The following is a 13,965-nucleotide window of genomic DNA, read 5'->3' as shown; positions in this document are numbered from 1 at the left end:
AAACACGAGCTAATTTAATTATATTCATTGTTAAAGTGAATAAAAATGTTAATTACATCTCATCTAAGTGGTGTAATAACATGAATGTATGTATAATCTTATATTTCAAATTCGAGGTTTGGCTGAGTTATTGAAGTGTAACAGCTGAGTTATTTAACATCTTTACAGCTGAGTTATGTAAATGTTACGCCTGAGTTATGGTTATGATATTGAGATTTGAGGTTTGGCCAAATTATTACTTCGACAGATTTTGAGGTTTGGATGACTTATCGTAAATTAATTTTGTGGGTTGGCCGATATTAACCCATACGGCGTCGTTTATTGTTTCTTCTTTCTTATACACATAATCGAGAAATCAGACTGGGGATTTAGGGTTCTTTCGATTTATGGGTTTGCCTGCAATTTCTGGAGTTGTCTTTAATTTCTGGGCTCAAGTTCCCATCTTTTAATAATGAGCGACTACTCGTCGAGTATCATGGGACATATTTTTCATAGCTTTGTACGAGATCATGTAGCTCATCGTTGCCTTATGGCTCAACTCATCCAATTCGTAGTCATCAAGAACCGTAACGGCGGCTGAGTTATTAGCAGTTTTCTCATAACACAACCAGATTTTTATAAGTCAGCAATAAATGTTGGCTAAGTTATGATCGTAAGTCAGCCGTTAGCCCGAAACTCAGCCGTTGTTCAGAACTCAGCCGTAACGTGACATTAATCAGCCGTAACGTACATTATGGCTGAGTTATTGGAGACACACGCCATTTTGTCTGACGTGGCGATGACATTTTTTGTAATTAGTTTTTTTCGATAACATGTAAAAAGGGCACACTGATAATTAAAAAATATTTAAGGATAAAAAAAGGTTTTGGTACATTCTGATCAATACACCTAAAATGTACTCTATCTAAGTAATTTTTCCTAATATAAAATTAAGTGTGCTTCATATACGCCAGGTAGAGGAGACTTTTAGTAGAGACTTAATTTGTGTAGAGACTCTTCAGTTTAGTGTATTGTAACATCAGTTTTTGTCAGCTTCTGTTTCACTGAACTACTCAGAAAGAGGGGGTTTGTAGAAGGAAAAGACCTGGCCAGCCAAAACAGAAAAAATATTATTAACGAACGACAATTATCATCTTATCCTCTAGGTTGAATTTTCCATACCAAAAAAAAATGCACTCTTCGTTAGATAAAAGAAAAACGAAATTAGTTGGCTTTGATTAGTAGACTGATTTAAATTAGTTAAAATTTGAAACATTTGTTTAGTTAGACCACCATTATTGGTGGTCTTTTAAGCATCGCTAAGAGATGCTAACGAAGATATGCTTTTAAGATATAAAAGATATTTCTTACCAAATCTTAAAAAGTCTTAAACTTTTGTAACCTTACTACTAACAAATCTTAAACTTAGAGATGCTTAAGAGACCACCAATAATGGTGGTCTAACCGGATCATTGAGAAAATGGCTTAGACTCGTAGATTAGATCATTCTCCGTGCTACATAACGGATTGAAGTTTATTTTATATAAAATTTTGTATTTTTTTTAACGACAAACTTATATTAATTGATCAAGTAAGGTTACAAAATATAGCATTTTGAATCAATAAAGGGATGTACATCATCAAACCTTTCCTTCCAAGATCTTGGCTCTCCAATCCAGTTGAAACACCCAAAATTGAGACATATACCATTCATTAACTCTGAAACCTTCTTATTATCAGCTTCAAAGATTACTTTCTGAAACCCTCTGCTCCAAGCATGTTGCATAGCAATAATTAAGGCTTGTAGTTCACTCTCAAGAGCAGTAAGGTTACAAAATTTTGTATTGTTTTTTATAATTAAAAGTTCTGATATGTTACTCAGCATATAATTTTGATATATTATTTTCATTCCATCATCTAAAAATTATAATTCATTTCATCATATTACTCATTATAGTTAACTAATCGTCTGCTATAATTATTTTAAAAATATTTATTAGAAAAATCAAATTAACGTATTTTGTAATTTGTATTGTTTAATACATTAATTATTTCTCATGTTCTGTAAAAATATAAAGCTAAACTATTTTAAAAAATTTCTAATAAAAATTTCAATAGTTTATTTTATTATTTAATGCAATAATAATAATTCTTTAACTTGTTGTAATAAATGTTATATATTCTCCCCACTTGGGCATTTATAAAAAAGGTGATCTGGTATTTTTAAAACTGTCCCACTAATTAAAATTTGTGTTATGCAATCTCAATAATTATCAAACAGACTCCAACAAAATTAATAAATTTACAAATATATAAATTAATAAATAAATAAATAATATTTAATCACGTGGTGTACCGCGAGTTAAAACCTAGTTATACTAAATAATTGAAAATAAGTAGCTACCACTGGGATTCCGTCCAAACCAGCCAACCGCCTACTCTGTATTACGCTTTGTGTCTCAGAACGAATCGATGTTGAGTGGAGCCACGCATTGAATGTCTATGAAAAATGGGATTTTGCGAACTGATTTTACCACGTAAATGACCAAACCATTCCTTTGCATGATTTGTTGATTCCTCCAATATCTGACACTCTATTTCATAAACGAGTTTTATGCGAGAAGAGAAAAGCACCTGCTTGTCTTGTGTAGTGATGATAACTATACTGCCCGGACCAAAACTGTCAATATGCTCTTCAAGAGCATTGAACTGTTCAAGCTTTTTGATATTTTCAACCACAAGTAAAACCTTTTTGTCCTTGTGCCTTATTTGACTCATCCACTCTTCAAAGGGATGCGACATGTGACGATCCTTGTAAACCATTTTATCACTTTCCAGGAAAAAATGGCTTTCGAAGTGTTGAGAAATGTTCTCATAAACGAATTTAGATAAAACCGATCTTCTCGTGCTGCCTCTCTCCCAAATCCCAATCACTCTCACACTTTTCTTAGAGCTCAAATTCAATAATCGGTTAAAAGCTTTCATGTGTGCATAAATCCCCCGAAGGTCACTCCCATTGATTCTTGTTGTATTAATCATCAGATTTTTTGATATTAGCTCCGTAATTTTGTCTACTATCTTCGAGTCATCTTCACTAGAGACAAGAAGAAATATAAAAAATTGTAACTTCACAATCAATTTAATAAAATTTTACAGTAAAACTTTATCATCGGGAAGACTTTGATATATGTATTGTGCGTAACGTTCAAAGATAATTTTATGCTGCTGATAGTAAAACTTGTAAAATGTTCTGAAATTTTACCAAAGAGATGAACAAATGCCGGAGATATTGGCCAAATCGGTCAGTGCTTGCCTCCATGAAAGCACTTTCTCCTGATCTTCTCTAGTCTCGTGCTTCTGAAAGTGTTCGACAAATACTCCGCTCTGCCTCCTTACATGACACGGATCCACGCCGTAGAAGACGGGCATCACGGTGATCCAACCGTTTCTTACTAAATCCATGATCTTCCTGAGCTCTTCGAGGCACCAAGGAGACTCAGCGTAGTTCACAGAGACCACAACGACCGCGAATCTCGAGGTCTCGATGGCACGATCAAGCTCCGCCGAAATCATCTGACCAATCTCCAGCTCTTTGTCGTCTTTGAAAGTTCGTATGTTCATTCGAACCAAATCACGGTAGAGAAAGCTGCTGAAGGTGCGGCGAGTGTCGGACCCTCTAAAACTTAGAAAGACATCGAACTTTTGAGACATTTGATTGGTTCTCTTGTTTTTCTGTTAGGAGGGGGGGGGGGATTGATGGGTTCTCTTGTCTCAATGATCCAGAGGTATCATAAATAAGTGACGGGCCAAAACTCTTTCCTGAAAATTCAACGCATATTTTTTTTTTTTGGGTCAACACGCTATGCATACACACGAAGCGAAAATTTGGTAAACCCCGCGGTATATGTGATTTGCTTCTCTCGACTGAGAATATATAATTTAGGATTTGTTTCGATTCAAACATTTTCAAATATTCGATTTTTTTTTTGTGATATTAGCGAATTATTTGATTCGATGCAACTAAAATATAATTTTAAAAAAACCTAAAAACATATATCTTATTATATAAACCTTGGTTTTCAAAGTAAGCCATTAACAAGATCGTGACACATATAAACGATAAAATGTTGACACGTGTCGTAATTTTGTTAATATTTGGATAAAATAGAAATATTATTAACCCTATCGAAAAAGGAAATATATAAAATAAATATTATAAAGAATTATATATTAAAAATATTAATAAAATTAAACAAATAACCTAATTTCAGTTATGTCAATTTGGTTTAATAATAATATAGGGATTTAAAATTTATAATTAACAAGAATATATGGCGGTTTTTGTTTATAGAAGATGATTAAGGTTTAAACTTTAATTTTACAATTAAATCAGGTTATTTTTTGGTTTGGGTATATAATGATAAATAAGAATTATGGTTTATCTTTATAAATTAAAATTATGGTTTAAGTTTAACAGTTAAACGAGATTATATGTCGAAACTTGGTTTATAAATTTACTAACTCACGTGATCATGATAAGTGTCAAGTAAAAACATAAGATGTCGCAACATGTTATATCTAATTTTGTTAATATTAAGATACAAATAGAATTTTTAAACAACATTAAAAAATAATTATAAAAAAATAAAGAGAATTTTTGAGAAATACCCCTTTTGGTGTACCCCTTTTCAAAAATACCTCATTCATCTATCCATTTTCAAAAATATCCATGTTTATATGGTTTATAAGGTACTTCTATATAATAACTACTACTTGGAAATTTGATACAAATATTTTATAATATTTTAAAAGGTTTTAAATCGTTTTTACAAGTTTTATAAGGTTTTTAAGTGGTTTTTAAAAGGGTTTAACAGGTTTTAAAGAGATATTTATAACCTATTTTACGCTATTATGAAAGATATATAAAAATTTAAACATATATAAAGGTAATTTGTGTGTATATTTACAAGTTTTCACACATATTTTGATAAATTTCAACATTTAAAGTGGTTTTTTAAATAAAATTTGAAATAGGGGTATTTTTAAAAAGTGGTATGAAAAAAGGGTACTTTTGATAATTAAAAAGTAAAAAACTTGATATTTATAAAAAAAAATGTGTAAGCTTATATATTTAGACACAAATTATCTTTCTATGTGTGTAAATTTAAATACCATATAAATACCTTTTGAAACCCTTTTTAAAATTACTTAAAAAACATATAAAAACTTTGTAAACCTTATAAAAGTCTTATAAATGCCGATTAGAACCTTTTTAAAACTTTATAAATATTTGTATTGAGACTTCCAATAGTAATGATGATCTAGATATACCTTATAAACTAGAGTGAATTGTTGAATAACCTACTTTGCTAGATTTTGTTTGCAAGACAACACACTTCCGGTGGAAGGTGAACTTCTACACATCTTTTCTACTTAGGTGTCAATTTATATGACGAAAATACCCTCCTGCTGATTTGAAAGATAAGTTGTAATTGAATTAGTTTTGGATGATGTCGTTTAGTTACTCTTTAGTAACCCACGCGAGACAATTAAAAACTTAAAAACACTAAGCTGCTTTTAGGTTTTTGGGGTTTCATTCTGGGGAGCATGGCTGCGTAGGTATGCTTTTGTGGATAAGGTTTTTTGCTTTCGGAAATGTGGATTCGGAAACAATGATTAACGTTTCATTTGATTATGTGCAGGATGATTATCCGGCTTTCTGTGTAGTGGTGTCGGGGAAGTGGGAATTTACCACTTTAAATGTGTGCGACTACACTGTTGACCAGGTCCTGTTGACGAGAGTGGTGCCATTGTCGCCTGGTACAACATTGCAAGAATTAGAAGAAGCTGTGGTGGAGGAGTTCGGTCTAGTCCATAAAAAAGCTATTTGAGATATTGTCTACCTACTGACTTGCATTTGGCTTCAGGTTTAAGGGCGCCTCCAGTAATGGTTACGACAAATGTTGCTTTGGATTTTTATATTCGGATGTTACGGGGGGATAGGCACTTAAATTTGTTTGTGACATTTGAGGAACTAAGGAAGAGGGGACAAAACGAAGTAGGTTTAGAGGAAGAAAAGAAAATTAGCTATGGTGAATGTGGTAGAAAACGGAGTTGTGGTTCTCCCGCGGGGCTGAACATAAGTGAGGATGCAGATGTTGTTGGAGAAGCTTCAACAGCCGGGTCAAAGAATGTTGTGATTGATGTAACGCAGGAAGACGAGGCCTTCCTTGCAGGAGTTGCAGAAGCAGAGGACCAGAGAAAGGCAAATGAAACAGCGGATGGTACACAAACTGAGGATGGTACACAAACTGAGGATGGTACACAAACTGAGGATGATACACAAACAGAGGCGCATGAAGATTTCGGAGTAGATGACCTAGATGGCGAAAGTGATATTTTTGTGACACCAAAGGCGTACGATACAGATTTTTGGGGCAATTTCATAGGAGATAATTATGGACGGGTCAATGTGGTTGAGGTGATGTGTAATTCAGATAGTGTTACAGGACAAGAGTTTGGAGGAGTTCATATGAAAGTCGAGCAAGAGCCTCCAATTTTAACAGGGCAGGCGCCTAACATGGTTGATGGGTCTGGAGCATCCACATGGACAAATCAACATGAAACAGCGACGAGGAATAATGGCTCTATACCATCCACATGGACAGAGCAACATGGATATATGGCGGCAGCTATGGGTGGGCAGCAGACTTCAGAGGAACGTAAACTAGAGGATATCGATGATGAGGAGTTTGATATACCTCCTCTGTTTAATGACATAGAGTATGAGAGGGATGATATACCAGACCTAGATATAGATGAAGATGGCAAAGGGATCTATAAAGGGAAAATTTTTGCAAGTAAGGAAGAGTGCCAGATTGGTATAGCTATATATGCCATACAGAATATGTTCCACTTCACCCAGACTACTACCAAGAAAGGTTCTTTCGTATTGGAATGTAGCGGTGAACGTTGCCAGTGGAGGATACTAGCATGTGAATTGAAGGGATGTGGTTACTATGAGATAAGGAAAGCTACTTTGGAACAAACTTGCCCTATAGAAACAAGGAACAATTATTTGAAGAAAGCAACATCTAGGGTGATTGCTGCAGTATACAGATCAAAGTACAATGATCCCACGAAAGGCCCTGTGCCAAAGGATCTACAGCAATTAGTACTGGAGGATCTTAGGGTATCGGCATCATACATCAAATGTTGGAGAGCAAAAGGGAAAGCTGTTGAGGACATATTTGGTCCAGAAGATGAGTCGTATGACCAGCTGTTAGAATATTTGTATGTTCTAAAACATGCAAATCCAGGGACTATTACAGATATGAAGACTCAACTTGAGGAAGATGGCAGTGAAAGGTTCTTGTATTTGTTCCTGGCATTCGGTGCATCTATCCAAGGTTTTAGGAAGCTTAGACTAGTGATTGTGGTTGATGGGACTCATCTGACTGAGAAGTATAAAGGGGTGCTGCTAACAGCAAGTGGACAAGATGCTAACTTTCAGGTATTTCCACTAGCCTTTGCTGTGGTGGATAGTGAGAATGACGATTCTTAGACATGGTTCTTTGAAAAGTTGGAAAAGATTATAGCTGACAGCAAGACGCTGACAATCATATCTCATAGGAACGGGTCGATTTAAACTGCGAAGAAAAGGGTGTTCCCACTGACACATCATAGAGCTTGCATAGTTCATCTAGCAAGGAATGTGAACGCTAGGTTCCATAACAAAGGACTAGCAAAACTTGTTACAAAAGCTGCGTTCTCGTATAAGATTGCTTCATACCGGGAAACATATAATATGATTAAAGTAAAAAACAGCAACTGTGCCGCCTATTTGGATAAAATAGGGGCAGCTCATTGGACGAGAGCTTATTTCCAAGGTGATAGGTATAATTTGATGACATCGAACATAGCTGAGTCACTGAACAAAGCTTTAGGGAAGGGGAGAGGTTCACCAATAGTTGAGTTGCTTAAGTTTATACGAGCAATGTTGACGAGGTGGTTCAGTGCTAGGAGAAAAAAGGCTGGTAGGCACATTGGGTTAACAACTCCTGAGGTGGACAAGCAAATGACAAAAAAATTGTTGACTGTGAAAGGAAGCCAAATTGGAATGATTTCAAGTTGGAGTTATGAAGTGGTTGGAATGCTTAACGGTAAGAATTTGTTAGACATGAAACAGTGCACATGCAGGGAGTATGACAGGTTTAAAATACCGTGTGGGCACGCTTTGTTGGCCGCTAACAGCCAAAGGATACCATTTTCATCTTTGGTTGGTGACTTCTACAAAACAGAAGATTGGAGATCTACATACGAAGGGATAATAAACCCGGAAATGACTGATGTTAACGTCCCGGAAGAAATTCGAACACATTTATTGTACCCGCCTAAAGCAAGAAGACCTTCAGGGCGTCCACCAAAGCTAAGGATCCCTTCAACTGGTGAAGTTCTGGTTAGTATAAATATTTGTCAACAATTTTCATGGAACTATATTAACGTCAGATTGAAACGAAAACAAATAATTGTTTTGGCAGAAGAATGTAACTGGAAAACCAAAAGCTAATAAGTGTGGCCGATGCAGAGGAACAGGGCATAACAGAGCTAGTTGCTCGAACCCATTGCCGTGAGATGTTAGGTGTCTAGCGAGCTGAAATTTTTTGGGGAGGTTATTTGTGTGCGGGTTGTGTCCGATAATATTTTTTGTAAATCACAAGTTGAAATGTGGAATCTTATCGGTATTTCTTTATATATTTGTAAGCTTGTATGATTTTTGGTTGACAAGAAACAGGGTCTATATTCTAAGGGAAGTTTGTTTCCACAAAAATCAAACCTATATGAATCCATTTGGAAACCTTTTCTTTTATATTGATCCATTGAAATTGCATACACATAAAAGTAACATCCACACGGACATATATAGTTGAATAGGGTACCATCTCGAAGTTTCACGATCTTTCATGACATCCCAGTTCCTTTTATTTCCATCAAGATGAAAAATGTACCATAAAATAATATCCACATGGATAGTGTAAAGATGGATAGAATAACAAGTATAGATTTTGGTTAAAACGTTAGGGTATCCACATGGACATTGTATACATAGGTAGTTTGTCATGTAGTCATTAGTCAGATCAAATTGCATACACATTCAATTGAATAGGGGACTATAAACTTGGTCTCAGATGGACATTAAAATGATGGATAGGATGTCATGTAGAGATTTTTGAGATAGGATGTCAATGTGGTCTCAGTTCCTTGTAAATCAACCTCTTAAAGGTATCCATCATGGACGACATTTCCTGGATAACAGGAACATGGAAAAGTTAACTTAAAACCAAATTTATTCTGCCTTTTACACTATATATAGACTACATGGTTTTCCAATAAAGTTACTGCTCACCTTTAACAGGAATGGAATCTGAATATGGATACTCGAGCGACGAGCCAGAAGATAATTCGCTACCGAGAAGGATAACGGCAGAAACGAAGTTCTACCCTCGTAGTAAGCTAAATCTTAGGCCACGCGAAGCAGACATAGCAATGGTTTTCGATATGAAACCCCTCCTCCAACTGTTGGTATAATCCTTATCACAATCCTTACTTCAAAATTTTCCCAGAAAACGAACGCTTAAAAAGAAAAAATGTTTCTATACAGGGGACACCGCTGCCGAATCTCTACTTACCTCGACCGGTATTAGCCAAGGTTATCAGCAATGTGGCCGCAAATGGCGTAGAAGATCTTAAGAATTGGATCAAAACTGGAAAGGAAGGGAAAATAGCTGTTTTATCACCGGAGACTTTGGCTGCAGTTAGGTTAGACAAGAGTAGTGATTTTGTTCGGTGGTGCAGACATAGTATTCCGTATTACAATTTTTTCAGTGCGTGTTTACATGTGAAAAATCCGTATGCGGTCTATGTTAGAGGATTGTATCTTGCTTTTAAAGCGTGTAACATCCAGGAGTCCATTGAAGTCCTCGGATCCATCAAAGACATCTACCCAGTTTCGGAAGTAGCTTACTACATGCTCCAAAGTTGCGCTGGTTGCCTAAAAACAAACGACCTCTGTAAGCTGAAGAGCAAGTATCCTTACGAAGACATATCTAGGATGGGAGATGCTTTAATGTTTCACATTTATTCAATTGGTCCGCGCCGTTTGAGTACATACTCCAATACTTGGTTTAACGATTTTCCATGGTGTTGGGAGCACCACGATGCACTTCGGGAGAATAACTGCCAGAGGTGTATGGATTGCATTTACTATTATCTTTCAAGAGACATTTTGCTTTTATCCTAAAATCTGTAATCTTCATTTGAAAGCAAATTTGTAGAACTTGAACTCTTGTTCTTAAACATTATCAGTTCTGTTTATGAATTCTGGATCTATTGAAAAATTACCCGGGGATGCACCTATGTGTGTTTTGAAGCAAAGTAGTAGTTGTTTAGTTAGTTTAACCATAAAGTTCAGTTTTATTCTTCTTTACTATCCATGAATCGTTTAACCACATGTAAATGTTTTTGGTTCATTGAAAGGCAGCAGGTCTTGTCAACTTAGCTGTCTCCCAATGTAGGTTTCGTGCTGCAGTAAGTACAAATTTGCTCTAATAAGTACATATACTTTCGGGAGTAAGTTCTGGGGAAGAGAAGTACATTACCCTTTAATGGAGTACTAAACGGACCGCTAGACCATACTACGTTTTACTAACCAAAATTAGATGCTTCCCTAGTTTTACGTATTGTTGAAAGGTCAGCATCAGTATTTGCAGTAGACCTTTCCATGTGGATACCATGACATGGATAGTTAACACTAGTGTATAAATATATACGAAGTTCATAAATAATATTTCCCAAAACAAACAGTCTAACATTCAAGAAATGGTTAAGACGCTAACACCGCCGACGGAAAATGAATCCCATAAGGTAAAGAAATTTTGTAAAATTGCCAACCACTTAATGATGTTGTTTTGTAACTGATTTTAGTTCATCTTACCAGCAATGTTTCACGCTTTGAGTTCCACATACCGGCAGCAGTTTTAGCACAAGTAGCAGCGTCTCTCGGTGCAGATGGTGCCGAAGCTTTAGGAAACTTACTAAGGAATGGTAGAGAAGGGATGGAGGCTGTTTTGTCAAAAGAATGTCTCTCTACCGTTCGACTGGACAAATCAGAACATTTCATTTGGTGGTGCATGCCACACTCGAAGTACTTCTCCTTCTTCAACAAATGTGTTGAAGCGGGCAATCCTTATGCTAGGGCGGCTATAGACAATCAAGTGATACTTTCGGGGCGTTAGCCAGCGAAGGTTACATGGGAGGTAGTTGGTCTCTTACATATTTAGGGAATGCTCCTAATGCAGAGAGGGAAGTTAAGAGACTACTTCGGACTATTGGACGACCTCGTTGCCCACGTTGCGCAAGATTTACCACCTGGCGTGACCCCCAGACTCGCATTCCAGAGTGTCCCCATGCTTTCCACAGTTAGAAACATGAAAGTGTGTCTTTGGGTGGGATGAGTTCTATCAATTCCTGAATGTAGTTTTTTTTTACTAATCCAAACGTTGCAAGAATTCGTGGATTCAATATATAAAGACTATCGAGGTAACTATACCCTAAATCATCGTAAGATAGAATTAGTATCCACAAAATCACTATATCGTAGATTCACCGTGTTTGGTTTCTGGACTAAACTGAAGAACCTATAACCTAAAGCGTAGAGTATCCACAGATTTAATAATTAAGCATAGAGTATCTATCAATTCCTGAATGTAGTTTTTTTTTACTAATCCAAACGTTGCAAGAATTCGTGGATTCAATATATAAAGACTATCGAGGTAACTATACCTTAAATCATCGTAAGATATAATTAGTATCCACAAAAGCACTATATCGTAGATTCACCGAGTTTGATTTCTGGACTAAACTGAGGATCCTATAACCTAAAGCATAGAGTATCCACAAATTTAATAATTAAGCGTAGAGTATCTATTAATTCTTGAATGTAGTTTTTTTTTACTAATCCAAACGTTGCAAGAATTCGTGGATTCAATATATAAAGACTATCGAGGTAACTATACCCTAAATCATCGTAAGATATAATTAGTATCCACAAAAGCACTATAACTATACCCTAAATCACCGAGTTTGGTTTCTGGACTAAACTGAGGAACCTATAACCTAAAGCGTAGAGTATCCACAAATTTAATAATTAATGTATAAAACGTATAAAACGTAAAGTTAATAAAAATTACATATTAAAGTTCCTTAGAGGATATAATACACAAATGTATGCTTGCTATGATATGTATAGTCTATAGCAATCTAACTATACCCTCTGTCATATGAAGTATCCAAAAACTTACTATATCGTGGATACAAAAATTTGTAATACTCTACTATACCCTAAACTGAGGAATCTATAACCTAAAGTATAGAGTATACACGAAGCAGGGGATAGTTTATTAATCGAACTTATAAAACGTATACAACGTAAAGTTCAAAATAATTACATATTCAACTTCATTAAAGGATATAATACACAAATGTTTGCTTGCTATGATATATATATTCTATTGCAATCTAACTATACCCTCTGTACTATGAGGTATCCAAAAACAAACTACATCGTTGATTCAAAATTATTTAATACTTGACTATACCCTAAACTGAGTAAACAGACAGCGGAAGCAGATAGTATCCACAGCAGACAGCAAACAATCGAAAATAAGAAAAAGGGTATTTATCCAAGAAGGGGTGACTTATATAAAACATAGAAAACGTAAAGTTAAAAAAAAACCCATAATAAACTTGCTTTGAGGATATAATACACAAATGTAAGCTTCCTATGATATATATAGTCTACAGATTATATAATGTATGGATGAAATGATAACTCACAAACATCAACGGTACTTTCTATACCCTAAAGCATCGAGTACACTCGGATTACTTATATAAAACCGTAAAGTTTAAAATCAAACAATATTAAACTTGCTTAGTGGATACAATATATCCTAAAAAATAACTATACCCTTAAAAATACGAAGAAAATTGAAGTATCCACAAAAAAGAAAGGATAGTGGATTCATATACACTAAAGCATAACCGACCCACATCACTCAATCCACAAAAAGTGTTATAATCCATATGGGGGGAGTAACAAAAACACAAATTGTGGATATATAATATCCTCAATCCGCATCAAACTCCATTACATTACATCTCCAGGTATCTGGAATTAAGTAAACGGAGAACTGAAAATGAACTAATACATTAAAAACCCTACTGCATATAACATAGGTGAAAAAAACATTACAGGCTTAGAAGGGTAATGCATAACACAAGATAAACATGATAACAAAAACAGCGAGTTTTGTTTTAGAACTTATTGGGTCAAAGGCTGACATCTTGAGGGATGGTGGGCAGTTCTTCTGCAACGAGGACACATAGGTCTTCCTACTCTCATTAGACGCGGTGGTGCTTCCAACCTATCATCGTTTTCATGCTCTAGTTCAGGGAGGGATGCAGTCTGAAGGAGGGGTGAAATCTCAGGGTATGGTGACCACCGACCCTTCTTGAGGTAGATTTCCATTAAAGTTTCAAAGGCAAATACTTTGTTTAGATATGCCCAGTTTGCATACATATTGTTTTCAGCTAGGCATTTGCTGTAGAAGTTATGGTATATCGAGTTCGGCATTGTGCACCACAGGAAATCTTCAGATTTGTCTAGCCGAACAGTTGATTGTGTTTCCTTTGAAAATACAGCTTCCTTGCCCTCTGGGCTTGCTTTAATCCAGTTTTTCAACGAGTCAACACCATCCTCTCCAACTAACGAGACGATTTTGGCAAGCAACGCAGCTGGTATGTGGATATTGTTAGGTGGACAACCCTGCAAAAAACATTATCTACAAACTAAATAACAATAAAACACATTGTATAGAAACACAATAATCGGAGTACAAAAAAATACCTCTACACCACCATCTTTAG

General features: G+C 35.5%; 2 protein-coding genes across 2 annotated transcripts; one reads left to right on the top strand and one right to left on the bottom strand.

The window, feature by feature from the left end:
- Nucleotides 1-2,391: 2,391 nt before the first annotated feature.
- Nucleotides 2,392-3,690, bottom strand: LOC17889082 (TMV resistance protein N). The gene is made up of 2 exons (XM_006294411.2): nucleotides 3,242-3,690; nucleotides 2,392-3,073 (listed from the first exon to the last, which is right to left on the bottom strand). The coding sequence occupies exons 1-2, from the start codon at nucleotides 3,688-3,690 to the stop codon at nucleotides 2,425-2,427; spliced, it is 1,098 nt and encodes a 365-aa protein (XP_006294473.1). The 3' UTR covers nucleotides 2,392-2,424.
- Nucleotides 3,691-7,885: 4,195 nt separating this feature from the next.
- LOC17887613 lies at nucleotides 7,886-8,612 on the top strand. Its single transcript, XM_023783854.1, has 2 exons — nucleotides 7,886-8,437; nucleotides 8,520-8,612. The coding sequence occupies exons 1-2, from the start codon at nucleotides 7,886-7,888 to the stop codon at nucleotides 8,610-8,612; spliced, it is 645 nt and encodes a 214-aa protein (XP_023639622.1).
- Nucleotides 8,613-13,965: the final 5,353 nt, after the last annotated feature.

The sequence above is a fragment of the Capsella rubella genome, unplaced genomic scaffold (genome assembly GCF_000375325.1).
Source record: "Capsella rubella cultivar Monte Gargano unplaced genomic scaffold, Caprub1_0 scaffold_4, whole genome shotgun sequence".
Taxonomy (NCBI): domain Eukaryota; kingdom Viridiplantae; phylum Streptophyta; class Magnoliopsida; order Brassicales; family Brassicaceae; genus Capsella; species Capsella rubella.
Note: the sequence above shows the minus strand (reverse complement) of the source record. Positions and strands in the feature narration are given on the sequence as shown.